The 27,884-nt window shown below is 36.4% G+C and overlaps 1 protein-coding gene across 3 annotated transcripts in view; it reads left to right on the top strand.

Moving 5' to 3' along the window:
• XIRP2 (xin actin binding repeat containing 2) overlaps window positions 1-27,884 on the top strand; it is a 75,384-nt gene that overhangs the window by 25,885 nt on the left and 21,615 nt on the right. For 2 of the 3 annotated variants that reach the window (XM_012135038.5, XM_012135021.5), the window contains exons 2-3: window positions 599-759; window positions 6,521-6,658. In XM_012135038.5, the coding sequence (XP_011990428.3) occupies window positions 703-759; window positions 6,521-6,658 (195 nt within the window). In that variant the 5' untranslated portion in view covers window positions 599-702. Of the gene's footprint in view, window positions 1-598; window positions 760-6,520; window positions 6,659-27,884 lie in introns of those variants that run through there. The other variant, XM_012135044.5, reaches the window with a different exon arrangement.

Genomic DNA, 27,884 nt, shown 5'->3' with positions numbered 1-27,884 from the left:
ATTCACATATTTTAGATCTATCTCAATAGATCTTTCTAGATCTATCTCCTTGAGGGTTGAAGGGTAAGGTAAGAGGCAAAGAGCAATTTTTAGACTTGCTAAAGATTTAGTCAAACCACCAAATCTGACACTTACTAATTGTGTGATCATAGGAAAGTTTTTTAATTACTCCGATTCTCCATTTTCTTTGTCTATAAGTTTTAGAAAATAATGGAACATTCTTCATGAGGTTGTTAGAGAAGTAAATGAGATTACGCTTTTATAGCATTTAGCATAAATCCAACACATAGTGCTTCAGGAGTTTCATTAACATTATGTATCTCTTAATAAATACTTACTGTTTATCGGAATAATGGCAGGAAAGTGGGGCAGTATTTTCATTTGCTGTTTGCATAAGCAGATGCTTCTCTATTGGCATTTTGTAGCTTTGCTTGAAGGTTTAAAAAAAGAAGGTGACTGTGAAACATGGGAAATACTGTCGTATATTACAGTCTGCTTTCCAAAACCAGATGTTTTAAGTGCCTTCACTGTTCCTAAGATGATGTTATTTTCTTTTCAAAACCTGAATCATATCTGAGCATGCTACGTTTGTTTTTAGTGCCTGCTGGCCCTACTAAGCCTGCGAGTGAATTTGCAGAAGACACTGCCGTGCAGAGCAAGAGTGTGTCAGACCTCCAAGAAGTGGTGTCCTTGAAGGAACGGATGGCGAGGTACCAGGCAGCTGTTTCCAGGGGCGACTGCCGGAGCTTCTCCGCCAATGTAAGCTGCTCCTGGTGCTCCTGCATTAGGCCGGCTGATTGCCTTTCACATGCCTTCTTTACATGGCAATATAAGAATACTACTGGACAATTGGATAAAGTAGAGAAAACAGCAATAATGTGTATCAAATTCAGGGTATCTGAAATTAAGCTTCAGCTCTGCCACTTACTGGGGCTTCCCAGGTGGCACTAGTGGTAAAGAACCTGCCTGCCAGTGCAGCAGACATAAGGGACTAAGGCTTAATCCCTGGGTCAGGCAGATCCCCTAGAAGAAGGCATGGCAATCCACTCCAGTATTTTTGCATGAAAAATCCCACGGACCGAGGAGCCTGTCAGGCTACAGCCCCTAGGGTCACAAAAAGTCAGACATGACTAAAGCCACTTAGCATGCATGCTGCCACTTACCATTTGTATAAACTTGGGCTCCTATCTTAACCCCTCTCTGAACTTCAGTTTCCTTAACAGAAAAATGGGAAAAACCACCTACTGCAGATGGTCTCTGTGAAGAGTCAAAGAGATAATTTACATGTAAGCCGTAAGGCACTGTATAAATGTGTTATTATTGCCCCAATTATCATTTAACCTATAGCTATTCTCCTCAGGAAGGTGGGGAATTAATTTCAAAATCTTAATCATGTGGGTCTGCCTCCCATCCTCCTTGTTCACATGTATAGTTAATTTAAATTCACTGGCAATATAATTTCTTTTGCTTTTTTCATTTTTCTGTATGCACTAAATCCATTACGAGTAGCTTAATCAACATAGAAATGAGGGAGATTAGCAATGTAGGCACTCTGCTAAACCACTTATGATTATAGGAAAGAGCAGGATTCAGTAAGACCACCGATATTTAGAGCCAATGCATAATAAAGTCATATTCAAAAGAGTTTGTTGGGCTCCATATTCTGCGGCCTGCAAGCCACAGGATTTGAGAAGTCATTTTATTAGTAGAAGCTTTAATGGAATGTAAGGATATTCTTTTATAATTATAATCTCCAAATTAGCAAAGATGTTCATTTATCCACAAGAGAGAGAGAATAGCCAAGAAGGGTGGTATTCTAAAATAGCTACTGTGAAGCGGCGTTTTTCTTTACAAATTATTCAGAGACAAGAATGACTGTGCCAAACTCATTAACAATATTGCAATTCTAGATGACATTTAAGATTTTACATAGTAATTAAAATACATTTTAGACGCAGCATAGATGTTGAATGAATGTAGAGAAATATCTAAATACTTCCAAAACAAATAGTATCCCTCCAGCACCTCCTGCCAGTCTTCTTACATAGCACCCCCTGCTGGATCATTAAGCAATTTCACCACAAGTTAGATAATAAATTGGAAGAATGTTTCTTGGGGGGAAACAAGCTGACTTTGAAAATACCTAAATAAAGACTAGCTATTTACTAAGCCATCTTTTATCTAGGAAGACTTTTATCTTGCTAGGCACGAGGATAATATACCATAAAACACATGTGTACAAGGCATGATTTGTATTTAATGTTAAAAGGAAAACATTTAAATCAGGCACATGGGAAACAATTTCTCACTATTTAATATAAAAAATTTTTAATTTCAGTGCTATTCTGAAGAAAGTCTATGTAAAAGGAATTTAATAGTCCCTGTCTTTCCTGCCCATGTACAGATAAAACTAACTGAGGGACAGCAATTTATGGGAGGTCATGTAATTAGATAGCAACGAAGCCAGACTAGATTCAAAGTCTCCAGTACTCTTTTAACTATATTCAACTGCCTCTTCTTATACAGGAATGCATATTGGCCCAAAAAATGCCCTATTGTTTGGTTTGCCCCTAAGCTAATATTTTGAGAAAAATGAGCACATATATTATCTCAGAGAAATCCTGATAAATATCTAAGATACAGCAAAATAACTGCCTCATTTGGCCAATTGCATCAAATGTTTGTTTAATCAAAAAAGCATGGAAACTACTTATAACCAAGTGTTGTCTGCATAAATAAACCAAATATTTTATGTGCAGAATTTGGAAGTCATTGATGTGGCCCCAAACTGAATCCATTATATTTGAATTACACTGAGATAGTTTCTTTGTCCTAGATCAGTTTCTCTTTGTCCTAGAATCAGCCAGGTGGTATCTTGTTGAACATAAAGGAAAGGCTGGGGCTTCCCTCAGAGCTCAGTTGGTAAATGATCTGCCTGCAAAGGATACCGGGGTTCATTCCCTGAGTCAGGAAGATCCCCTGGAGAAGGAAATGGCAACCCACTCCAGTATTCTTGCCTGGAGAATCCCGTGGGCAGAGGAGCCTGGCAGGCTGCAGTCCATGGGGGCTCAAGAGTCCGACACGACTTAGGGACTACACCACCACCACCACCAAAGGAAAGGCCTGCCTGTGAAAAAGCATCAGTCTACAGAAGACCCCTAGAGGAGAAAGGAGAAGTAACATTTATTAAGCAACAAAGCAACACATTTTGTGCTGTGCAATTTTATTTCCTTTATCTTCCTTTTTAACACTTGCTAAAAACCTGTGAGAAATATGTTGCTCCCCCTGCACCCCCCTCCAGTTTGAAGAAAGAAAACTGAGGTTAAGGAACTCTAGCCCAAGGTTTTAAGGCTCATACATGGGATTAGAATCACTGTTTGTCCTACTCCCCAAATTATGTTACTTTCTATTATGCTCTAGAAACCAAGAACAATTCTTTTAAACAAAATTGCTGATTCTCTATGTAATATACTTGCCTAAGTTTAAGTGTTATATATTTAAATTAACTTACTATTAAAATAACATTAGGTAGATTTTGTGTTAGGTATTTAAATTACTTGTTAAGAATAATTTTATTGGTGTACCCATTAAATTCCAAATCTTATTGCTGTGTCCAAGAATAGGAAACATAGAATAAGGATAAACATTTTTTTAAAGGTTCAACGCAAAGCAATCTAAGTTATATGGTCATTGACAATTACATGGAGTAGTTGGGATGTCAGTACCTGGTGGTAACCAAGGCATAATGATTTCAGTCTAAGCAAAGAAACATCACTCCAGCTCATAGTCACAGGCTGCTTCTTGAGTAAGTCCTGCCATCTTACATAGGTAAACATGCACTTACAAGCTGAACTAAGCAAAAAACCTTTTCACTCCTACTAACTGAACTATAGCTCAAAGGGCTGTCCCCCTTAGCCCAGCAAGTGGCATCAGGAGTACTGGGTTGTATTACTAGAAAATATCAACAAACTGTATGCATTGTTGCGTGTGCAACATGGTCTAATTCCAAAGCATGATGCTAAAGGAAATGAATGGATATATTCATTTTTTTCTAATTCGTTTAGTAGATAAGAGGCAATCTATTCAGTGTAAGAACTGATATTCTTGTGCAAACACACATACCAGGAAAGTATCCATTCATTAGCATAGTTAATCAGACCTACCAGATTAATTTGTACATCATTTGGACATTGTTTATAGTTGTTGGAAAAGGTAACTTTCTTAACAAAATTTGGCTTGATTTCTGTAATTTGATATTTATATATTATCTATAAATGATTGGAGAAGGAAATGGCACCCCACTCCAGTACTCTTGCCTGGAAAATCCCATGGACAGAGGAGCCTGGTGGGCTGCAGTCCATGGGGTCGCTAAGATTCGGACACGACTGAGCAACTTCACTTTGACTTTTCACTTTCATGCATTGGAGAAGGAAATGGCAACCCACTCCAGTGTTCGTGCCTGGAGAATCCCAGGGATGGTGGAGCCTGGTGGGCTGCCATCTATGGGGTCCCACAGTGTCGGACACAACTGAAGCGACTTAGCAGCAGCAGCATACATGAAAAAGGTCATTTACGTAAGTTAAATGATAGAGGGGATAAGAGAAATACTGTAGCCTTAATTTACCCTTCCCTTTCTTTATCTTAAATTTCAAAAGAGATGCCATAACTTCTTATGATTTTAACGTGTATCAAGTGATAGTAATTGACCAGGATTTAGGTGTGAAGTTTGTTACAGTTTGATAGAATGTATCCCTTCTTTCCATTGAGCTAATGTGCTATTCTTAAATATTTGGCAGGCCCTGTAACTGGGGAAAGGTTATAAACTTGATAAAGCAACCACTTGAGTATCTGCCAGTAATTCAGACAATCCTGAATATTAATTTCATCTCCAGTATTTTAGAGTATTGCCTGCGTGTGGGCATGCATGCACGGTCAGTCCCATCCAACTCTTTGTGACCCCATGGACTGTAGCCCGCCAGGCTACTCTGTCCATGGGATATTCCAGGCAAGAATACTAGAGTGAGTTACCGTTTACTCCACCAGGGGATTTTCCCGACCCAGGGATCAAACCCAGGTCTCTTGTGTCTCCTACATTGGCAGGTGGATTCTTTACCACCGTGCCACCTCTGGAAACCCATTTTAGAGTATAGAAAACCTCAATATAGTGTTGTACTTTTAGTACTTGTTTGAGAAACTATTTCAGTCAGGATTTCAGGATCGTAAGAATCCACAGTCCAGGGAACCTCAGCTCACAAGTATCCAGATACTCTCAGGTTTCAAGTCTTCCAGGGTTATGTCAGGACTGGGCCAGACCTCAGGAGACCTTCTGTGCATGAAGTGTCACTGAATCTCCTTCCAGTCTCATACTGGGACACATCCTAGAGGAGAGTGGGTTGGCCTGGGGCCTGTTTGCTTAACAGTTGTCATCCCACCTGGGCTTGAGTGCCTGCTGGGCTGTGGAATATGCTGAATCGTCAAAACCAAAGCCGTCAAGTTACTGAGCTTCCCACAGGGACAGAGTATCTAAGACAACTTCTCAAAGTTGTTCAGGTTGTTCCAAGTGACTCCTACTAGAATGAGCTTTCTTATCCGTAAACTGCCAGTGATAGACCAGGATCTTTCTAAACTTAGACCCTCCCACCCAACCCAGAGTCTCATATACCAAGGCTAAGGGCTGAGTCCTAGGGTACATCCATCTCAGAGTATCTGTTTTTCTGCCTATGTTTTAAAGGCTAGTGTTAAGACAGACAGCTGTGATTAAGACAGGCAGATATGGTTTCAAACTCCAGCTCCCACACTCACACCCTAGTTGTGAGAATTTAACAAGATGTCTTACTTCCCCAAACCTCAATTTCCTCATTTTAAAGTGAGGATGATAAATGTTCATATCTCACAGAATATGGAGAAGCATCAAATGAAAAAATATATGTAAATATATAGAAGAAAATCACTCAGCACTATGTATTAAATAGTGGTTATTTTTATTAACTTTAATATTTTTTCATATGATTAAAAATATGCTCCCTTAAAAGAACTCCAAAGCTATTTTGTTTATCCTTAATGATTTAAGTACATTTTTGAATAAGTCAAATTTCTTTTTTAATATTGTTAACGGTGTGTTACCTATCTAGACATTAGGGATTTTAATAACAACTTTATTATGGATTAAAATTTAATCCATTGTTCTAATATCTGGCTAGTTTATGTAGTATGAGAGAAATACATTCTAACAGGTCTAATCTCCAGACATCAAAATCTATCTGAGATAAAGAAAATTAACTCAATACTTTGAAGATTCTTCTAACTTTATATCAGAAGACTGACACATGGAAAACCATCATGGATAGATTATTTTTATTAAGGTTTTCTGTAATAAAGGCCTTCTGAAATAATTATTTATGTTACTGTCTTTCTATTATACCACCCACTAATAACTGTCAATGATTTTTTTTTAATAGCTTGAGAATCCTACCCTGAGATGATGTAAAGTTGAATTTTCCTTTTTCTTAATTTGTTTTAGATGCTGGAAGAATCAGAAATGTGCACAGTGCCTGGTGGTTTGGCCAGAGTGAAGAAACAATTTGAGAAGGACAAAGTTGCTTCTTCCTCTAATACCTTCACTCAGTACCAATACCAACACCAGAACAGATCTGAGCAGGTAATACTACTATCAGTCAAGGATAAATCCTGTCTGGCTGAAATGCTCTTATTTCAGTGCTAATATAAAACACACACACCCGCCCTCTTTGGTGGTATATTTGTTTTCATTACTCATCAAGAATGGTAATTTTGAAATGTTTTGAAAATCATCCTGAAAGCATATCAGTGTATTAACTTATTGGAGCATTTTGACATGTTTGTAGAAAATCACACTGGTATATTATTTTCTCGGCTTCTAATGTCTCAAAAATGAAAATTAGATAGTCTAAGTTAGTCAACAGGTAAACAGAAATGTTGAGAACAATGTTTACATTGAACCTCTGCCTTTACATTATAACTCATGATAAACTACCTGTTATTTCTTTTCATAGATTAAATTGAAGCATTATTCAGCTGCTTATTTTGATGAGTTTTCTGTTTGCTTAAAATCATCAAAAATTGAGTAGAGGAACCCAGATGTTATATAAAACTTAATAATGCAACCTCTAAATGCTATCTTACATAAAAGATTATATTTTCCCATTTCATTACTCCATTGTCATATATCACCAAATGTTGTCATGGGTTATAATGATTTTTGATTGTGAAAATATTAGTAATAAGACTCATTAGATTGAGCCTGGCACTGTGAAAAATAGTAACTGCACTGTAAATAGCCTTTCTATGAGGAAGAAAGTAACTGGGATATTTCTGAAATGTTGTCATAGGACATAAAAGTATTTTTTGTTTTTGTTTTTTCAGAAAAATCCCAAGGATATTTAGAGTTGTCTAAGTTTTGAATACTAAGGCATTCGAGTGTGTATGGTGGTCGGGTAGCAGGGAAAGTATATCAGATAGATTAATTAAAAGTCTGATATGTGAAATAGTATTTGTTTTCTTTTTCTGGCTTTGTTTGAAAAAAAATTTTAAGGTGCAATATACGTAGCTCAAGTTTAAGGCAAGATTTCTTTTAATTTTACCTAAAGGAAATGTAATGTAAATAAATTAAGATTGGATATTGTTGCCGTTTGGTCGCTAAGACATGTTCAATTCTTTTGTGACCTCAAGGACTGCCCATGGAGCTTTTCAGACAAGATTACTGAAATGGGTTGACATTTCCTTCTCCAGAGCTATCTTCCCGACCTAGGGATCAAACTTGCAGGTGGATTCTTTACCACTGAGCCACCAAGGAAACCTGGGATTGGATATAGTTGTGATCTAAAATATAGCTTTTGCAACATAGGAATCTAAGTGAATCAAGTACGTGTGTTTACTTGAAATTGATCAACTACATGATATATAGTCATTATTAGTAATTTAAATAAATCCTATGTAGAAGTACAGGTTTTTACAGGTCCTTTAATTTACAGGAAAGCAGAGTGATAGAGTGTAAGAACTATGAGACTTGGTAGATATGAGTTCACGCACCACCTCTGACATGTATCAGCTGAGTTACATAGACCCAGGGCCACCTTCACGGGGAGCAGTTACACAGAACCCCTTGGGTGGAAGGGCCCTGCACTTATTTTCATACTCTGCTATTATCTTGAAATTCTTAGTGATTTTTAAACAAGTAACATTACATTTTCATTTCACACTGAGTATGGCAAATTATGTTGCCAGCACTACATAGTCCAAATTCATAACCCCTCAAGTCTTAGTTTCTGTTAAGATGGAGAAACCAATGAGTGATTTGTCTATTTCATGAGGTGATTGCGGTGGTCAAAGATACCAAAGGGCATTTCCATGAAAGCATTTCATCATCTGTAAAATTTGCTATCAATTAGGATGCTTTATTTTGCAAAAGGCCAAAAATCCAACCACAAACGTCTTAAGCTAAAAAGAATATAACAAATTCATAAAAATGCAATCTTGTAGAAGGGAGATTTGATGTAATCTCCAGAGGTATACTAGAGCAGCTGGCTTGTGCCAACACTTTCATCATTAAATTTTTAGGAATTTTGAAAACCAGATAATATCATGTTAATAGCTTGCAATCAGCCATATTATGAATATTAATACCAAGGGAACTGGCAACAAATCAGGAATATTTTTCCTCCCTTCCTTCCTGCTTTCCTTCCCTTCTATTCTTCCTCCCTCTCCTCTTTCTGTCTTTCCTTTGAGAACCCATTGTTAAGCATGTATTACATTACCATGGATTTAACTAAGGATTCACAGTATGTCTCTAGCACAGTAGCTAGGAGCACTCAGATGGAGCAAGATCGCTGGGGTCCGTATCCCTGCTCCTCAACTTACTGCTGTTGTCATTTAGTCACTCAGTCGTGTCCAACTCTTTGGGACCCCATGGACCATAGCCCGCCAGGCTCCTCTGTCCATGGGATTTCCAGGCAAGAATACTGGAGTGGGTTGCCATTTCCTTCTCCAGGGGATCTTCCTGACTCTGGGATCGAACCTACATTTCCTGCTTTGGCAAGTGGATTCTTTACTGCTGAGCCACCAAGGAAGCCCTCCTTAACGTATTAGCTGGTGACATTAGGCAAGTTTCTTTGTATCTCTGTGTCTCAATTTCCTCAATTATAAAGCCAAGATTAGAATAGCACCCACCTCATAGGTATGTTAAGAGCATTAAAAAATCTGTTTTTGTAAAGTACTTAAGATTGTGCTTGGACCTTATAAGCACTTTCCAAGTGTTTGTTTTAAAAACTGATTATCTCCTTGACCATATTTCTTTTCTTTTTTAACCTCTCAGCCTTACTTCCTCTCAGTTGGCCCCATTTTCACTCAAATTTTCCCCAGAAAAGACTAAAAATGATGGAGAAAAAGAGGGAGAATCCTTTTCCCAGAAGCCTCAGGAAAAAGCCTTATGACATCTAATTGGCTCTAAATGGATACATGTGCTTCCCCTAGAGCTAAAGTACTACAGCCAGAGGGTGCTGATTGGCTGAGCAGCCTCTGTGCATGTCCTCAGCATCCCCTTAGGAACAAACAGTAAATAGAGGCTGGGTAAAAACCATCAAACCAAAACAATCAACCAATCAAAAACAAATCAATCCTGGGTAAAAACAATCAAATCAAAAAACAATCAAAAACACCAAAGCAATCAAGCAATATATGTGTGTGTGTGTATTGCAGATGTATTTTTCTCCTTGCAAATATAGTGTACTATAATAAGCGGTAATCCCTGCTCTGAGAACATGAAACACTAAAGTATGTAAGAGTAATTTAAAAAATGTACTAAAAATCTGAATAGCTGCATGATTCTAGGCCTGTAATGACCTCTCTGAACTTCAGTTTCATTATCTGCCTTTAGACATACTAATAATACCCCATAATTCCATGAGAAATGGCTAAATCTAAGTCATAATGCAATGCAATATAAATAAAATAGAAAGGAAACATGAGAGAATGAACAAGTAAATACCATTTATTGACCCTTACACAGAAATCTGTAGGGAAATAAAAGAAACAAGTCATCTGTCCTTAAAAATCAAATTACTGACTTATAGTCCTTAATGGAAATTTGAGCTATCTATCAAATTTGAGCAGAAAATGTAGAAAAATCATGTTTTAGATATTCACTTAAATGTTTAAAGCATTCTGAATGCATTCTAAAAATCTCTTCTTTTATCAGCAGGGATTGAGGACAAAACATTTATTGGTAGACAAACAGTTAATTCTGTTTTATCCAAATTGTTGTCATGCCTGAGAGTGTTTTCTGTCTCTTTGTTTAAAGTACTTGAGATTTATCTCTCTGCTAAATTCTGCCCATAGCCAGAAAAATATTTAGTTTGCTAACATATATAAATTAACTTGAAAATCAAGTTTAATTAGAGTTAAAAGAAAGAATATTTGTTTTGGATTTCTGACAATATTTAACATCACAATTAGTAATAACTTCATCAGTTCAGTTCAGTCACTCAGGTGTTTCCGACTCTTTGCAACCCCATGAATCGCAGCACGCCAGGCCTCCCTGTCCAACACCAGCTCCCAGAGTTCACTCAGACTCACGTCCATCAAGTCAGTGATGCCATCCAGCCATCTCATCCTGGGTTGTCCCCTTCTCCTCCTGCCCCCAATTCCTCCCAGCGTCAGGGTCTTTTCCAATGAGTCAACTCTTCTAATGAAGTGCAAATGTTAGTCGCTGAGTAGTGTCCAGCTCTTTGCGACCCCATGGACTTGTAGCCTGCCGAGCTCTTCTGTCCATGGAATTCTCCAGGCAAGAACACTGGAGTGGGTTGCCATTTCCTCCTCCAATAATTTCATAAGGTGTAATATGAATTCCAATCCACCTCTTTTTTTTTCCTAATGTACTGAAGTCAAATGTTTCAAGGTAATTAGCTATTTGGAAGCAGTTTGTCTGGAAGACAGAGAACAGGACTAAACAGGTTTTGAAAATTAAGCTATCTCTGAGGGTAAAGTTCTCTCTTTTATTTAATTGATTATACCTATTGAAAGAGGTTTAAATAGTGGGGGGAAAACAGGTACAAGATATAGGAACACTCACTATGCCAAACATTTTAAACTTGGACTAATGTCCTATTTATGTATTCTAGACTTCAACTTTATGGTTTCTGCCTAACAGTTAGCAGCATCACTGCTAGCCTGTGGGAGTATCCTTATGAAAATTAGAAAAAGAAGCCACTCTGGACAGTCATGGTCTCTGGGTAACAGGGGTATGGAGTTCAGCTTCTTAGAAGAATATGTTGGGCAAAACTTTATTATTATCGGTGGTTCTGGTAGTTAGTACTGCTTTTAATATCACCCATTTAGAGTCTGTTTTTCAAAGCATCCATTACTTATTCCTGTAGATAAGAATGAAATCCAACCCTCCTTAAGGGATTATGAACCATTCAGCATGTGTCCTGTTGATATTTAGGTTAGAAATACCACATTAGCATTGTTTCTCATTTTGTCTTAGGACTGAATTCTCAGAATTCTATGCCAGTGAAAAGCAGTAGGTTCTTAATACTAGAATGGAAAGGACCACTTAAGAGGGATATTTTTAATCCACTCACTACAACAGGCTCCATTTGGGAAAACATTCTGAATAATCCATCCCCTCATCTTTAAAAAGAGGTCTTGAAGTACATGGAGCAGATATTAGGATAAATATGTTGTTGGTAGGAAAATGCCATTCTTCCTGTCAGAGTTTATTTTCACTCACCCATTGTATGGTTGCTGGGTTGTTGTTCTATTTAAAGACTTCCATCCTCTCTTTCTTCATTTTTAACAGCTTTATTGAGGTAATTTGCATACCATAAATTTCACCCATTTACAGTGTACAGTTCAATGGCTGTTCAATATATTTACAAAGTTGTGTGGTGTCGCCACAATCTAATTTTAGAACTTTCCCATTCTTCCAAAAACCAAACCTTGGACCCATTAGCAATCTTAGGAGCTTCCTTCTTTGTGCCATATTCTCACATTCAGGATTTGATCTTCATTCTCTCATGCTTATTTCCTCTTCATTTTCTTTCTCTTGTATTTACACAGCACTGAGTAGCTCTTTGCGTATTAATTGTGAAGTCCTAGCAGCTCTTTTCTGGAGTTGCTTCTTTTTTCCCTCATTTTAAGTGGTCTACATAGGGAAGAACAGATGGAGCTCCAAAAATCTGGTAAGTACTCAGTCCGATGCTGTGCTTAGGTAATTGCTTTCATATGAGAACGGCTGCACTGAATCTATGTCAAGAGTCTAAAGCATGCCTGACCTCCACTCCCTGCCGCCAAGTCTGATGTGGACCAGTAGGGAGCTGCAAGACAGGGTGTATCTTTCCACACACATCTGCTGTTGCAAAAAGCCTCACATAAACAGTCGTACTCTATTAAGATTATGTGGATTTGAAGCAATCTCTAAACAATTTTAGGCTGATAGAAAACATTTTTGACAGCTTGTGATGTATCTGACATCTGTGTGTTTTAGACTCTTTAAAGGTGACCCATAATTATTTTCTAGCAAGCTAAACATATTTTTATCAACTGTATGTCCACATTGCAAAGCATTTCTCATAAAAGTGTTTTAAGCCTGACTTTAGCTTTCTGCCACATACATAATTTTTCAAGGGCCTGGATTGCTATTAACAATCCCAACCTAACTTATATCTCTATCAGCACACAGGATTGTGACCAAAAGTATGTGTTGAAATGTGTTTTTTTTTTCTTTAAGTTATGTGCATGGTTTTTAAATGACTGCTGTAACTAAAGTAACCCAATCAAACTGAGGCAGTTTAGAGGAATGGTTAAGCCTATCAGTTCCAGAATCAGACAGCCCAGGTTACAGTCTCCTGAGCTGACCACATAACCTCCTTTATAAAATGAGGATTAAGTACCGTGTGTGTTGAGAATAAAACGAAGTGGTTCATGTAAAGTTCTTACCAGAACTGACCAGCAGATATGAACAGTTCAGTAAACACCAGCTACTATCAGTAGTAGTATTGCCACTACTTTGCCATTCAAAGTAGAATACGATTCATAAACTTATTTTATTTATAAGTAAAGTGACAAAGAAGGATGGCATTGTTCTATGCCTCACACCGTCCTTCTTTTTGCCTTTTTGGCCTAGGGAGACAGAATCATTTCCTAGAAGCTCATTAGGCAATTCAAGATTAGTTTAAAATTAACATCCCTGAACACGCTTTTCAACTTGTAACCTCTGGCTACCCAGCCTCCATCTGCCTCCTCTCTTCCTGTTCATGTCCACCTTCCTATAGTTCTGTGCGTCTTGGTGAAACCATGTCCAGTTCTAACTGTTGCTATTCAGCCTGCACACAGGTTTCTCAGAAGACAGGTAAGGTGGTCTGGTATTCCCATCTCTTTATGAATTATCCACAGTTTTTGTGATCCACACAGTCAAAAGCTTTGGCATAGTGAGTAAAACAGAAGTAGATGTTTTTCCAGAATTCTCTTGCTTTCTCTATGATCCAGTGAATGTTGGCAATTTGATCTCTGGTTCCTCTTTTTCCAAATCCAGCTTGTACATCTGAAGTTTCTTGGCTCACGTACTGTTGAAGCCTAGCTTGAAGGATTCTGAGCATTACCTTGCTAGCATGTGAAATGTGTGCAATTGTGTGGTAATCTGAACATTGTTTCGCATTGCCCTTCTTTGGGATTAGAATGAAAACTGACTTTTTCTAGTCCTGTGGCTACTACTGAGTTTTCCAAATTTGCTGGCATATTGCATGCAGCACTTTAACAGCATCATTTTTGGATTTGAAATAACTCAGCTGGAATTCTATCACCTCCAATAGCTTTGTTCATAATAATGCTTCCTAAGGCCCACTTGCTTCACACTCCAGAATGTGTGGCTCTAGGTAAGTGACCACATCATTGTGGTATCCAGGTCATTAAGGCCTTTTTTGTATAGTTCTATGTATTCTTACCACCTCTTCTTAATCTCTTCTGCGTCTGTTAGGTCCTTGCCATTTCTGTGCTTTATTGTGCCCATCTTTGCATGAGATGTTCCCTTTGTATCTCCAATTTTCTTGAAGAGACCTGGTCTTTCCCATTCCATTGTTTTCCTCCATTTCTTTTAATTGTTCACTTAAGAAGCCTTTCTTATCTCTCCTTGCTATTCTCTTGAACTCTGCATTCAGTTGGGTATGTCTTTCCCTTTTGCCTTTTGCCTCTCTTCTTTTCTCAGCTATTTGTAAAGACTCCTCAGACAACCACTTTGACTTCTTACATTTAATTTTCTTTAGGATGGTTTTGATTACCACCTCCTAACAGTGTCACAAACCTCTGTCCATATTTCTTCAGGCACTCTGTCTACCAGATCTTATCCCTTGAATCTATTCCTGACTTTGATTTAGGTCATACCTCAATGGTCTAGTGGTTTTCCCTACTTTCTTCAATTTAATTCTGAATTATGCAATAAGGAGTTCATGATCTAAGCCACAGTCCGCTCCCAGTCTTGTTTTTGCTGACTGTATAGATCTTTTCCATCTTCAGTTGCAAAGAATATAATCAATCTGGTTTCAGTACTGACCGTCTGATGATGTCCATATGTAGAGTCATCTCTTGTGTTGTTGGAAGAGCCTATTTGTTATGATCAGTGTGTTCTCTTGACAAATCCCTGTTAACCTTTACTGTGCTGAAAATGAGCAAAGAAACTAATCTGCCTGGTGGCTTAGAGGGATTTAGAGGCATTACTGTATGAAGCCCCACCACTATCCCCTTGTTTCCCAGGCAGGCAGGACCTTGGGACATAGTACAAATACTCATAAATAAGACTAAGTTACAAGCATAGATTCAACACTTTCAAAATATCTTGAATTGGTTGCTTTTCTTTCTATGATCATCTTACTGTTTCTCCAAAAAAAAAAAATTTGTAGAAACAAGATTTATCCCAGTTATTGGAATATTATGACCATAGTTCCTCTTCTTCTGAATGGTACTGTGAGTTTTTCCATTTCTGTAACCTATTTGTTCTTATAGAACCCATTTTCAATTTCTTTTACAGAAGACAAGTGTGCTTACAGATATACCCTTCACTTCGTTCAAGTAAAAGGAGTTAGGATTGCTCAGGAGGAAAGGAATGGCTTTGTGCTTATCACAGGGCCTGTGGCTGTTGAGGGAGTGTCACCTGGACCCTTTCCACAAAGGCACAAAATCACAAAATCACAGCAGAATTTCATATTCTCAGTGCTCCAACACATGATCTCAAAAAGCTTTTAATGTTGATAAAGATGTAAAGATTATTTAGACATAATCAAGTTGTATGTCTTCTTTTATGGGAGAGAGTAGACATTTAGGGAAAGTTGGAATAGAAAAAAGAATATATATTTGTATAGCCCCTTCTTCAATCTGAATTGTCCTATTAGTTTAGAATTATAACTGTGCTCTTTGTATAATTATACCTAAAAAGCTTCTCAAGTATGTAAACAATATAGTATAATATATTTACTAAATAAACTTTCTTTTTAAATTTAATAATAAAATGGCAAGATACAGAATTTTAAGTTTTGAGATTTTGCTAGTTTGTGAAGAGCAAGGAAAATTATAGGACCAATAGAAATCATTAACATTATACAATCATTATGTTTTCAGAACTTAGTAAAATCTGCAAAAATTTTTTTTCCCATATAATTACTTTTATGAAAATGGGCATTTTCTATAAGCAGTTGACATCAGAGGATATATTATTAGCTTTTTCTGCTGCTTCTGGATCTGATATTTCTCAAAATAAACCTGTCCTCTTGGGGCTCTAAAAATGATTGGATTGAGTCAAGCCTGTCTGTTCTTTTGGATGCTCATTTATTTATTAGTTTGCATAATTACAAATGAATTATCCTGCTAAAAAAGCAAAACTGGAAGAACACAAGGCGTGAACAAAGAAGAAGAAGCACAAAGAGATTCTGTGCTTAGAGGAAATGCTTCTGCAGAGATATGTTTAGGAAATTCTTCATTTTTTTCCAGTTTCTTTGCAAATCTCAACATCACAGAACCCAAAAGTAAGATTACATCTCCTTCCAACAGGCTTTTCTTGTGCTTCTTCTTTATCCCTCTCTGTCCTGAGTGATCTACTCAACATGGTCCAATAAACAGCTCTTTCAGTTCAGTTCAGTTCAGTTGCTCAGTCCTGTCTGCCTCTTTGTGACCCCATGGACTGCAGCACTCCAGGCTTCCCTGTCCATCACCAACTCCCGAAGAGCCTTCATTTTCAACCCCGTCAGGAGGACAGAGCACTTCAGGTAGCAGCCACTAGGTGGACACCAAAAGCGGGGAGCCAAGTACTCAATCCATCTTCCTTATCCTTGGGTATACACCATGGTCTTCTAGAGACATCATTCTGCTTTGGTATTTGAAATCCCTCCATTGGATTATGCAATTCATCATATTGCACAGTGTATAGAAATAGGTTTGGGGAAGGTTTGCGAGGCTTCAGTGCAGTCAAGACTTTAGGCTGGGGTCCAGTTTGTGAACCTGTTATCATAAGCATTTTTTATCATTATTCTGAAAGTATCAACAACAAATTCCCCCAATCACATTTCCATTGTTTTGTTTTTCTTAGAGGATCTAAAAAAGGAGTATTCCTTTCTTCCCCTCAATTTCTTTTCTTTTCTGTCTTTATTGTTCCCAACCCTTTCGTTACTAAAGAGGGGATTATGACAATGACAGAGTGTACCATAAGTCTGGGTACAGAAAACAGAGAACGAAAAAGCAGTAATTTATGGAGATGAGGGAATGTAAAGAAATACAGGTGAGAGAATTAGAGATACTCACATACACAACTACTTTTTCTATATCAGAATCAGATACAAATGTGTTGATTTCCTCCTGTAAAAATAGTGCTGAGACAGTATCATTTCAGACAAAATACAGGCTAACTTATTTAAATATAATGATCATTGTCTCTGTGTTTAGCACTTACGCTCAGTATAATTTCTCTTATAATTTTGAGATATGTAATCAAGTATTTATCTTTTACTGTTTCCTAGACCACTATTCTTGAAGTTTTAAAGACAAGACTATCACCCCTTCTTAGTAAAGTCTATTTGAATCTCATCTGCTCTGACCCCTCCTTACAGAACTAATTTGACCTTCAGTCATGAATCTCCAGCAAGTGGGTGGGTGTTCTACCCTTTACATTGCCCTGGAATTGATAAGTATAATTGGAGAAAAATCCAATACAGATCAAAGGCTATGTCCTTAAATTTCATTTCATCTGATTTGTTTCTATATATGTATAGGAGTTAAATGGCTCAATTTTTAAAAGCTATAGATGTATACTTTTAGGCAAAATGAAACTATTTAAACATCTACTTAAAGCAAATAGTTCTTTGTTCTCTTTTTGTAAGAGTCTCTTTTCAATTTTGAGACCCCTCTAACTTTTGTATTTTTAAATCTTTGCATGTGATTACCAGTATTATATTGATAGAAAAGATGTTTCACTGAATCACGAACCTTAAAAGAAATAAAGAAAATTGTGCAGTTACCTGATGGACTAGTAAAAACCATATTAGGGGAAAAGACTCAGTGATTTTTGAAATCAATGTGCAATAAAAATTACAGCACGTGACTTAATTTTTTAATTCTTTGAAGGTGTTTCAGTGCAGTTCTTCAGCATAAATATTTAGCTACTTGAGGATAATGACTCTCCTTTCTTGTTCCTAGTTTAAACACACTTTAGGTACATCACAAGTGCATGTTGAGCACCTAACTTACTGCTTTTAGGTGTTAAAGCATTGATTCTATACTGATGGAATTCTTGTTAACCTCTGTACCATGGTGTATGTTTGGAATTTTCAAATCTTGTGCAGCATTTTCCCTTCAACTCCTTTTACTGATTAAGTCCGTGGGTAATCAACATGTAGAATTTAAAAATGGTAAAATTCTTAACAAATCAGATATTATGAAGTGTGAAGGGCCTTGTGTATTTCCTGACATATACAACACTCAGTCAGTGACAGGTCTTTCTTTCCGTCTCCTTCAATGCTTCCCTACACTCTGCCCCAGCAGGTTATGAATCAGGATTCTAACTGCGACTGAAATTAGCTGTCGTTTACTTACCTGATTTCTCACTTGAACTGATGACAAACTCCAGCTCATAATCCGCCATTCCTATTTCCACTTCATTATGTTTCCATTCCTGATGTTACTAGTAGATACATTCACCAGTGCAACTGCAACCAATTGCCCTTTTATTTTTCAGAAATTTCCCTCATTTTGAAGAAAACCCAAGTGATCAGAGTAATTAATTTGCAATCATAATTAATAATTACCCTGAAAGGCTTTGTTTGCACAGATTATCTTGGAATGCTTACATCAGAGTTTAATCTGTTTTATTGCACTTTCTTCTGCTTGGATTTTTATATAAGGAATTAAAATGTGTCCCTCCAGTGAGTAAGACTGATGACCATAAAGACTCAGAGGGATGGTGAAAGAAGGAGGCAGGTTTGTATAACAGGAACTCTTCATGATCCTTTTAGCAGAGAAATTTTACTGTCTCAGTCCTCCCAAAGGAATTTGTAAAGTCAAATGGAACATATATTACCAAGAAATAAGCCCGAATCAATTTCATCATAAGACATGAATAGTGTTTTCTACAATGAATGGCATCCCTTTTCTTGTGTTTTTAACTGGTTTCTGTTTGATTAATAAGACTGCAGTGTTGATAAATAACACTTTCTTAGGAGAGATAATGTCCTATTTTCATTCTTTTGGACATCTGCACCTCCGTCTACCCCTGGTGACTTCACCATCCCATGAGGCAGAACCAGTCTCCACTATCAGAAGCTGCAAATACCATACGCTCACTCACCTGGTATCTAGGACTCAAGCTTGTCAACTAGACTGCACCAATCAGACACTTCCAATTCAAGCTTTGCATAAGGAAGTAAAGAAAGGACAAGAGAAGCAAGAACTATGCAGAAACAGTTTTAGTGATGGCTGGTAACAGGAGATTAGCTGCATCAATTTTCAAGAAATAGTCACTGTAAAAACAGTATTCATGATATAGTGTCAATGGCTTTGGCAGTGGGTGTGTCCAGTGTCAACCGCAAGGGTGGATTCACCGGAAGGTTCTGCAGTATTATTCAGCATGGTTTCTCGCTATAAAACCTCCAAGTCTCATTCTCTGAGAATATTTCGGGAATCTTATTCCTGGAGAGTCTGTGAAATACACTTCTACTGTGAATTGTTTCTTTAACAAAGTACCTTTCCTATTTATATCAGTTAGACTCTGATGCTTGGCACTGGGAGCTGTGACTGATAATATACATATATATGTAGTGGTTTAGTCACTATATTTTGAACTTCCCTGGTGGCTCAGACGGTAAAGCAACTGCCTACAATGTGGGAGACCTGGGTTCAGTCCCTGGGTCGGGAAGATCTTCTGGAGAAGGAAATGGCAACCCACTCCAGTGTTCTTGCCTAGAAAATCCCATGGACGGAGGAGCCTAGTTACAGTCTACAGACTGCAGTCTATGGGGTCGCAAGAGTCAGACACGACTTAGTGACTAAGTGGAAGTGAGGTAGCTCAGAAGCCTGCCAGGCTCCTCTGTCCATGGGATTCTCCAGGCAAGAATACTGGAATGGGTCATTGTTTCCTTCTCCAGGGGATCTTCCTGATCCAGGAATTGAACCCGGGTCTCCTGCATTGCAGGCAGACTCTTTTTACCAACTGAGCTATGAGGGAAAATTATAAATCTTAACATTCAATTTGTTATTTACATGAGAGGCACAAAACAGGACCTTTTAATGAAGAGTTAAGTGTAAAAAGAATTGTATAATAGTAGATCAAATCCCTGTGAACTGAGTCTTCATTGGATGTCAGTTCAGAGAAAAACTAAATCAGTGATCTGAAAGCTACTCTCTGGCCATGCCTCTATAGAAATTTCCATGTCCTGGGGGCCAGAATGATTTAGAAGGGTTATGATATGCACAGGCACCTTTTTGCTTCTCTTTCAATAAACCTCACAAATCCACTTCTTCTCTGGTGGAAAAAAGAATATACATATTGAAACTTGTTTTTTCTTTTGTTTCTGGACTCATTTCTATAATGAAAAAATTCATGGCAAAATATATTGACATAACCAGAGACAATCTACTTTCATTCAATCTTTTTGTTTTTTTCTTTTGCCTTATTTACTGTATCTTGAATTACTGGGGAAATAGCTGATACAGAGTAAGTGTACAATGAATATTTGTTAAACAAACATAGCAAATATTAATGTAGCACTTATAAGCCAGGTTTTCACATATGTTACTCCGATTCTCCTTGCAGTAACCTTCCAAGATAGGTACTATTTCATCTGCCCCTACACACACACACACACACACACACACACACACACACACACATACTTTTTTTGGACAAGAAATGAACTCATGGAAGAGCTAAGTAACTTGCCCAAAGAAAGTGAGCAAATGTGATCCAAACTCAAGAAGGCTAATTCCAGAGTCTGTGCCTTGTAATTTTGTTATTGTGCTGATAGTCATTAACATGCACCATGTGTCAAGCACGAAAGATTCAGTGATGAGTGTGATATTGCTTTGCCCTCAAGAAGCTCTCTCTATCAGAGAGACAGACACATGACAAATGATTACAAGTGCAATATGGTAGATTCTATGATAGAAAATATAAATGAGGTTTGTTAGGACACAAAGGTTGTGATAAACTTTACTCCGGATGAGGGATAATTGAGGAGGGGAATCTGAGAGTGGAGAATGCTTCAGCAGAGACTTAAAATACATTTTTTATAAATGTAGAACTACACTGTAGGTGAAAGAAACAGTTTATGCCACAGGTAAATTAGTATATTTATGAATATAGTGAAACAGAATTGAGTCATGGGGCTGGAAGTGTAGCCAAAGCCTGCATAAGAGAAAAAATATATAATTTTTATTTTATTCTAAGGCAATCAGAAACCATTGAAGAAACAAACAAGGGAGTAAGAAGAATAGATATGCATTTAAGTAATGTTCTTCCTAGCTGTATAGGATTGATGTAAGGGGTGTCAAATTTAGATTGGAGAAGGTAAGTTAAGAGAATACTGAAATAGCAGATTAAATATATGAGGGCTTAAATGGGTCAGAAATTCTAGAATAAAGGGGACACTGACTCAAAAGATAATTAAAGGTAGAATTGGCAGGGCTTTCACTGACAAATCAACTGAATATTGGTGAAGAGGAGTTGTGTAATGAAAAGGTACAATTCTTCTTTTTCTCTATTTTGGTTTGTATTAATTAACATAGTATACATGTTACCCCTGGTTTTCTTTTTCTTTAAGTTATTTTCATTCTTTTTGCAAGCTTTTTACTTGCAATTTCACTACTCCTTGAGACTCCATGTTTTAGCCTCTTTTATTGTACTTTTATGTTTATTTATATCCAAATGCCCTTTTGGTTTTAAGATGCCTTACTTCTATGTTAGACTGAAATGTTGTATACATGTATATATGTGTGTGTGTGAATATATAATATGTATATTATACTTCTACATAAAACTTCTAGGTGTCTTTTACTGAAAATCAAATGTTTTATGTATCCTGTTTTTTTTAGTTTGTCAAATAAGTATTGCTATTTATATAACTAATATGTTTGATGGCTCAGTTGAGAGTACATCTTTTAAAGTTCTTTTTATGAATCTTTAGCATTTTAGATGCTGAGATATGACCGTATAAATAACACTTTGGGGAAAGAAGAGGACAGAATTTTAGCAGTGAAAGCTGTCATTACTTATTCAGAAACCTCTCTTTGAAGTCAAATATTTCTACTTTTAAATTAAATATTTTATTAAAAACGATAAGTTTTGTTCTTTATAGCTAGATGGGACCAAAGCATAATTCTTTTGAGTCAGGAAATAGTTGATATTAATTGAATGATAGCATTCAATTAAAGCATGAATTAGTATGAATTCAATAAAGTATGAATTCAATTCTCTCAGAGACTTATACAACAAACCTACATAATTTGTGCATGTCTATATATTACAGATCTTAAGAGAATTTCAAGTTAAGTGAGCCATTTTTATTCCATTAGATATATGTGTACATATTTTTATATACTGCATAGATATAGAGATAGACTGACAGATTATTGATATGTAGATAGGTTGGTAGATAAAACTTTTATTAAAACAATGCTTGCAATGCCTAGCAAAATGCTATAGAGATAGGTGGTGCTCAGTAGCTGTTGGTAGAATAAATAAATATATAGGTGAAGTGATATGAGGTCACTCACATTTAGAGATGCAGTAATTTCAAAGGAAAAAATTGCTACTTTAATTTTTTTTACAAATGTTTTGCATCATCACTCTCTTAGGATCCAATAGTCCAACCAGCTTCAGGGAGCACTCATAGCTTCAGGCAGCGCTAGTACTAAATGAAGTACAACTGGAGTCTTCACTTCCAAGTATACACAGTTATACAAAGGGTCACGACTCGCATTTGCCTTGACTCTTCTTTCCCCTTTATAGTGAAAATAAGGATAAAATATTATCTTTTATTGTCATCACAAATATATCAACTTAATTTGCTGATGCCATAGAAACTCTGCCCAATGCATTCTACTGTTGTTTTCACATAATACTTGATAATGCATTGATTTACCAACTCAATGAATAATAACAATTTACAAAAGAAAAGGAACATACAAGTTAGTTTATCACCAATAAGATCTTTTATAAAAAGAACATTTGAAAATAAATTTTCCTATTTTGAAAGGTTCTTTACTTTCTGTATGTGTTTGCTGCCTTTGTGTATCTTTTGGTTTCTTGATACGGGCTTCCCTCTAGTGATTTCAATTGCTCTTTATAGCATAACAGCACTGCCCATGTTCTTCCATAAACGTTCCAACCATTTGTAATGTTATCAGGAGAACTCTGCTAAGTATACTTTGTCAGTGATTAACATATTATTGCTATATGCATCAACTTCAGTAACTCTGCCTACCAATTATGAAATATTCAGTATCAAAGATTATCAACTGAAATATTAAAAAATAAAATCATAGGATTTTATAGAACTTTAATTTTTAAACTAGATTTTTATAAAATCATAAAGTTTTCACATTCCTAAAAAAAAGTTATTTTTATCCATGCATTCACTTCTTGACATTTAGAGGGGAGGATCTACTCTCTAACAGGAAGATAAACATCAAGATTTGAAGATGTATGAGTTCAGTTAAAGGAGAATGTCATATTATCAAATAATGACTGTGAAATGTGATAGGTATGTAATAGAGATATGTACTGACCATATAGGAATATGATAATAAGAGCAAGAACAGGTAACTCTGTACAGAAAAGTCAGGAAAGGTTTCAAAGAAAATACAGTTTTTGAGCCAAGGCTCAAAAGTGTGTAGTGAATGAGGAAAAACCCTAACATGAAGCTCAAACTATAGGGATATCAAATTTTATGCTGTAAAATTTGAAAGTAAATTTTTTAAAAAGTGAAGAGAGAAAACTCAGGGCAAAAATAAAACAGGTTTGAATTCAAATATATCCAATATCCAAATAGACAAACACAATATATCAACCACAAATTTTTATGTTCATCACTTAAATATTCTTTCAAGTCTTGAATCAACTGACATTTTTGTTAACATAAACAGCACATTTTTGGTATTATTTCCGCTTGTTTGACAATGGTACAAACCCTTCTTGGTTTTATTAAGAATGAGGTTAGTGATGGGTAAAATTGCTGAATTACTAGCATTGAGAATGAGCTATTTTTTCCACTTTAGTGAGGCAGTTATCAACTACTCTTCTGCCAGTCTTGCATCACACTTTATTTTAATGGATGTCCTTCTAAGAGTCACAATAATAATGAGTCATCATAAAAAAACTGTCTTTTTTCTTCCCTTACTCATTATGGTAGCATGAGTTTGCATTTTTATCAGTGGAAATGTACAATGCCTTTTCTTACAGTGATAAGAACAATGGCAAATTAAGTAGGTGAAGTGCAGAATCTTTTCTGTGCTGGAGAAATCCCTTTTGGAGAAATGTACATCCATGGAAACTTTGTAATATACTTGATTAATCCATGAGCTGATATCAGATTGGCATGAGTTATGCAAACATTATAGCTTTTTTTTATTTTGCCTGATATTGTCTAGATTCCAAAATTAGAGCATATATATCATATGTTTCTTTTCAGGGATAAATGAGATTTTTTTTTTAAGTTAAGTGTGATTTAGTAAGTTACCCATAGTAACTTATGACATACCTAGTATAAAGGAGGGCGTGAGTACTGATTTTGGTTAATCCACCTACGAACCCAAAATTGTATTTTTCTTCTTGCAGCCAATCTATACTTGAATTTAATTTTTAAAGTATTAATACCAATTTTGTGAACTTTTCATGTGGATTTATGTATGGTGTTCTGGCCAGAATTCTTTATTGCATTTATTTGTGTAATTGGATTTCTTCCTGATCGTTATGATGATCCATCCTTTTATCTAATACTTCAGTCTATAGACACCAACACTTGGGAAGAAAGAAAGTCAGATTTAAAATCCAACTCCACTACTTACAAAATATGAAACACAGTAAATAATGGAAACAAAAAATTGAAATATTTTAAGACAGGCTTTATGTAAATTACAGAAAACAGGGGCCAGTAAAATTGATGCCTTGACACTAACATACCGAACTAGTGTAACAGTTATAGTTCTGTTTCATAATAGCACATAAGTGCTGAAGTAGAAGCTTATAACTGTAAACTAAATTTATGTATCCTTGTACTGTTTATATATTTATGTTGTGTCATCTCCCACAAGAAAATATATTTAGAGATGATAGGCCTGGATTGTTTTAAACCAAGTAGATACACAGAAAGTATAAAGTGTTAGCCCCAGAAAATGATACTTTTTTTTAAATGTGTTGAAATATATTTATTTACTGTTTTTCTACTCCCAACATTTTACATTTATCTTTCTCAACACATCAAGTTAACATACTGACTTTATTCTTTCAGCCTGACAATTAGCAGCAAGTATCAGAAACTCAAATTTCTATGGTTCCAGGCAGATTTGGTATTAAACGTTAGTGAATGATAGGAACGGTGCCCAACTGAAAAGTATATGTCCCAACTAAGACAGGTGGCCACTACTTTGTCCAGCAAGCCACTGCCATGTTGGAATGTGAATCCAGTGTTGCCAGATCTTCAAAATTTCAAATATAAGCAGGAATCTTGATTTTTTGGTAGGTGTTAACTAGTTCAAAACCTTAAAATCATTGAGTGGGTCAAATAAATGGGTCTCTGGGTCACAGCTTGTCATATGCGCCTCTAGGCAGAGATGTGATTCTGTAGTAACGATCAAAGTGCCCTTCAATAAGGATCTTGTCACTGATCAAGTTCCCATGTCCTTTGCTCTTTCACTGTTTAATCAGTACTTCCTATTTCTCAGTGCGTCAAAAGAAACCCATAGAATATCCCCATTATATGTCGATAGATATAAAGATCAGCCATAGTTGCAAACAGTTTTTACACAAAGAAATGTTATTTGTACCCATGCATTCCTTTCTCTCTGTTGTCTGCAATGGCACTTATTATTCTCTCCATGCATGCCAAGTCGCTTCAGTCGTGTCTGACTCTTTGCAACCCCATGGACTGCAGCCTGCCAGGCTCCTCTCTCCACGGGGTTGTTCTCCAGGCAAGAATACTGGAGTGGGTTGCCGTGCCCCCCTCCAGGGGATCTTCCTGACCCAGGGATTGAACCCGAGGTTATTATGTCTCCTGAATTGGGTAGGCGAGTTTCTTACCACTAGCACCACCTGGAAAACCTAGGTGATGACAATAAAAGATAATACTTTTATTATTTCCTCCAGCCTAATGTTATTAATAACCTTAAATAAAACTTGATTATGCACAACTTCTTATTATATAGAATTATGATTATTTGAATCTGAAAGAATATGGATTATTTTCTATATTCCCTCTTGAGAAAATAAAGTACACATTTGTTCATTGTTCTAACCCCTGGTCCTAGGACATTCTCAGCCAAATAGAAGGTTGAATGAAATTAATTTGTTAATGGAGGTTTTATTTTGTTTTATTCATTCATTCATTAAGTAAGCTTTTCCTTAGCATAAACTATGCATCAAGCATGTTAATAAATATCATGTGATAAATGACTAGAGCTGGAAGTACATTCTGCTTAGGAAAATATTACACTGGTCTTAAATTTAATGAGGTATAATTTAAATTTTTTCAGGTACCTTTTCAAATGCCTTTTTCAGATATTCAGTTATATCTTTATTGAAGTATAATTGAAAAAATTATAAGATATTTAAAGTATACACAGTGATAATTGATATACTTATACACTGTGAAAGGATTCTTCCCATCTAGTTAATTAACACACCTAATGGAATATTAGGTATAAATATTAGGTTTACCCAAAAATATCTGGGTAAACTCTGGGAGTTGGTGATAGACAAGGTGGCCTGGCATGCTGTGATTCATGAGGTCACAAGGAGTCGGACACAACTGAGCGACTGAACTGGACTGAATGGAATATAATCTACATTTTAAAGTGCAAACCTAGATTTTGGCTTCAATTCTCTGTAGGACTTTTGAGAAGTTATCAATTTTTTGTCTTAATTCTCCTTCCCAAAGAAATATAATAAGATCAAGTCATGTTTTATATATACAACTTCCCTGGTGGCTCAGTTGGTAAAGAATCTGCCTGCAATGCAGGAGACCAGCTGCAATGCAAGAGACCAGAGTTTGAGCCCCGGGTCAGGAAGATCTGCTAGAGAAGGAAATGGCAATCCACTCCAGTATTCTGGCCTGGAAAATTCCATGGAGAGAGGAGCCTTTCAGGCTACAGTCCAAGGGGTCACAAGAGTTGGACATGACTTAGCAACTATACATACATACATACATACATATAATGTAAATATATATATGCAAATATATGACTGCCACTTTATTAAATTTGACCCTATATACCAAATAGACTTGAGGGGAAAAAGCCAAACACTGCAAGTATACTAGCAAGAAAAAAAAATCACAAGTCAAGATCTCATGAATTAATTTTAATATAAACTTATTCTTGGTTTAAAGGTTTAGAACTTAATCATTTAAAACTATTTAACTCCATGTTTAAAAAGAAAACCTCTAGTGCTTCTATTTGATTAATAACAATAATTCACCTTTGCTCACTTGACTATTCTTTAGTAAGACAACATTTTTATTAATGAAATCCCATATCAAAAACAGTACTTGCTAATCATGTAAATTATCAAAAGTAAAGTGAAATCCCAACTTCAAAGGTGTTCAAATAGATGTGTTCTTGGAGAGTCATCTGTCTACATTCTATTTTTTGATGGTAAGATTTTTAGCAGTGTGCCAAATGCTTCATATCAATCAATAAATCATATATTTGCATCAGATCCCATCCCAGAGTAACAGCAGGGATGGACCACCAAAGTTAGCAGCAGTTTCAACCATCCAGTTCAGTCAGGATCACCTGCGCTAACTTAACTGGAGAAGGCAATGGCATAACTAAAATCAAAAGCAGCCTGATGTGTGGTGATGGAGATATGCTAGCATAATATGGCCTGTTTATATTGGTTTTACGTAATGGTTATACTCTTAAATTAGACTCTAGATCTGCCACCAAATCAGAAGGTCAGCTTGAACACAGGAATGTCTTTCTGTAATATGAAAAATCTGGCTTATAAACCACAATATTGATATATTTCTTTTTCATCAGGGATTTTCACTTTCTTTTCGAGATTCATCTCTGTCATATGGGGTATGAGTTGCCTCATTAACAGTCGTTGCTTTCTAAGGGTGGTGAACAGAATACTGGCTCCTGAAGATACCTGTGTCTTAATC

The sequence above is a fragment of the Ovis aries genome, chromosome 2 (assembly GCF_016772045.2).
Source record: "Ovis aries strain OAR_USU_Benz2616 breed Rambouillet chromosome 2, ARS-UI_Ramb_v3.0, whole genome shotgun sequence".
In the NCBI taxonomy this organism is placed as follows: Eukaryota; Metazoa; Chordata; class Mammalia; order Artiodactyla; family Bovidae; genus Ovis; species Ovis aries.
This window is presented reverse-complemented; position numbering and strand designations above follow the sequence as displayed.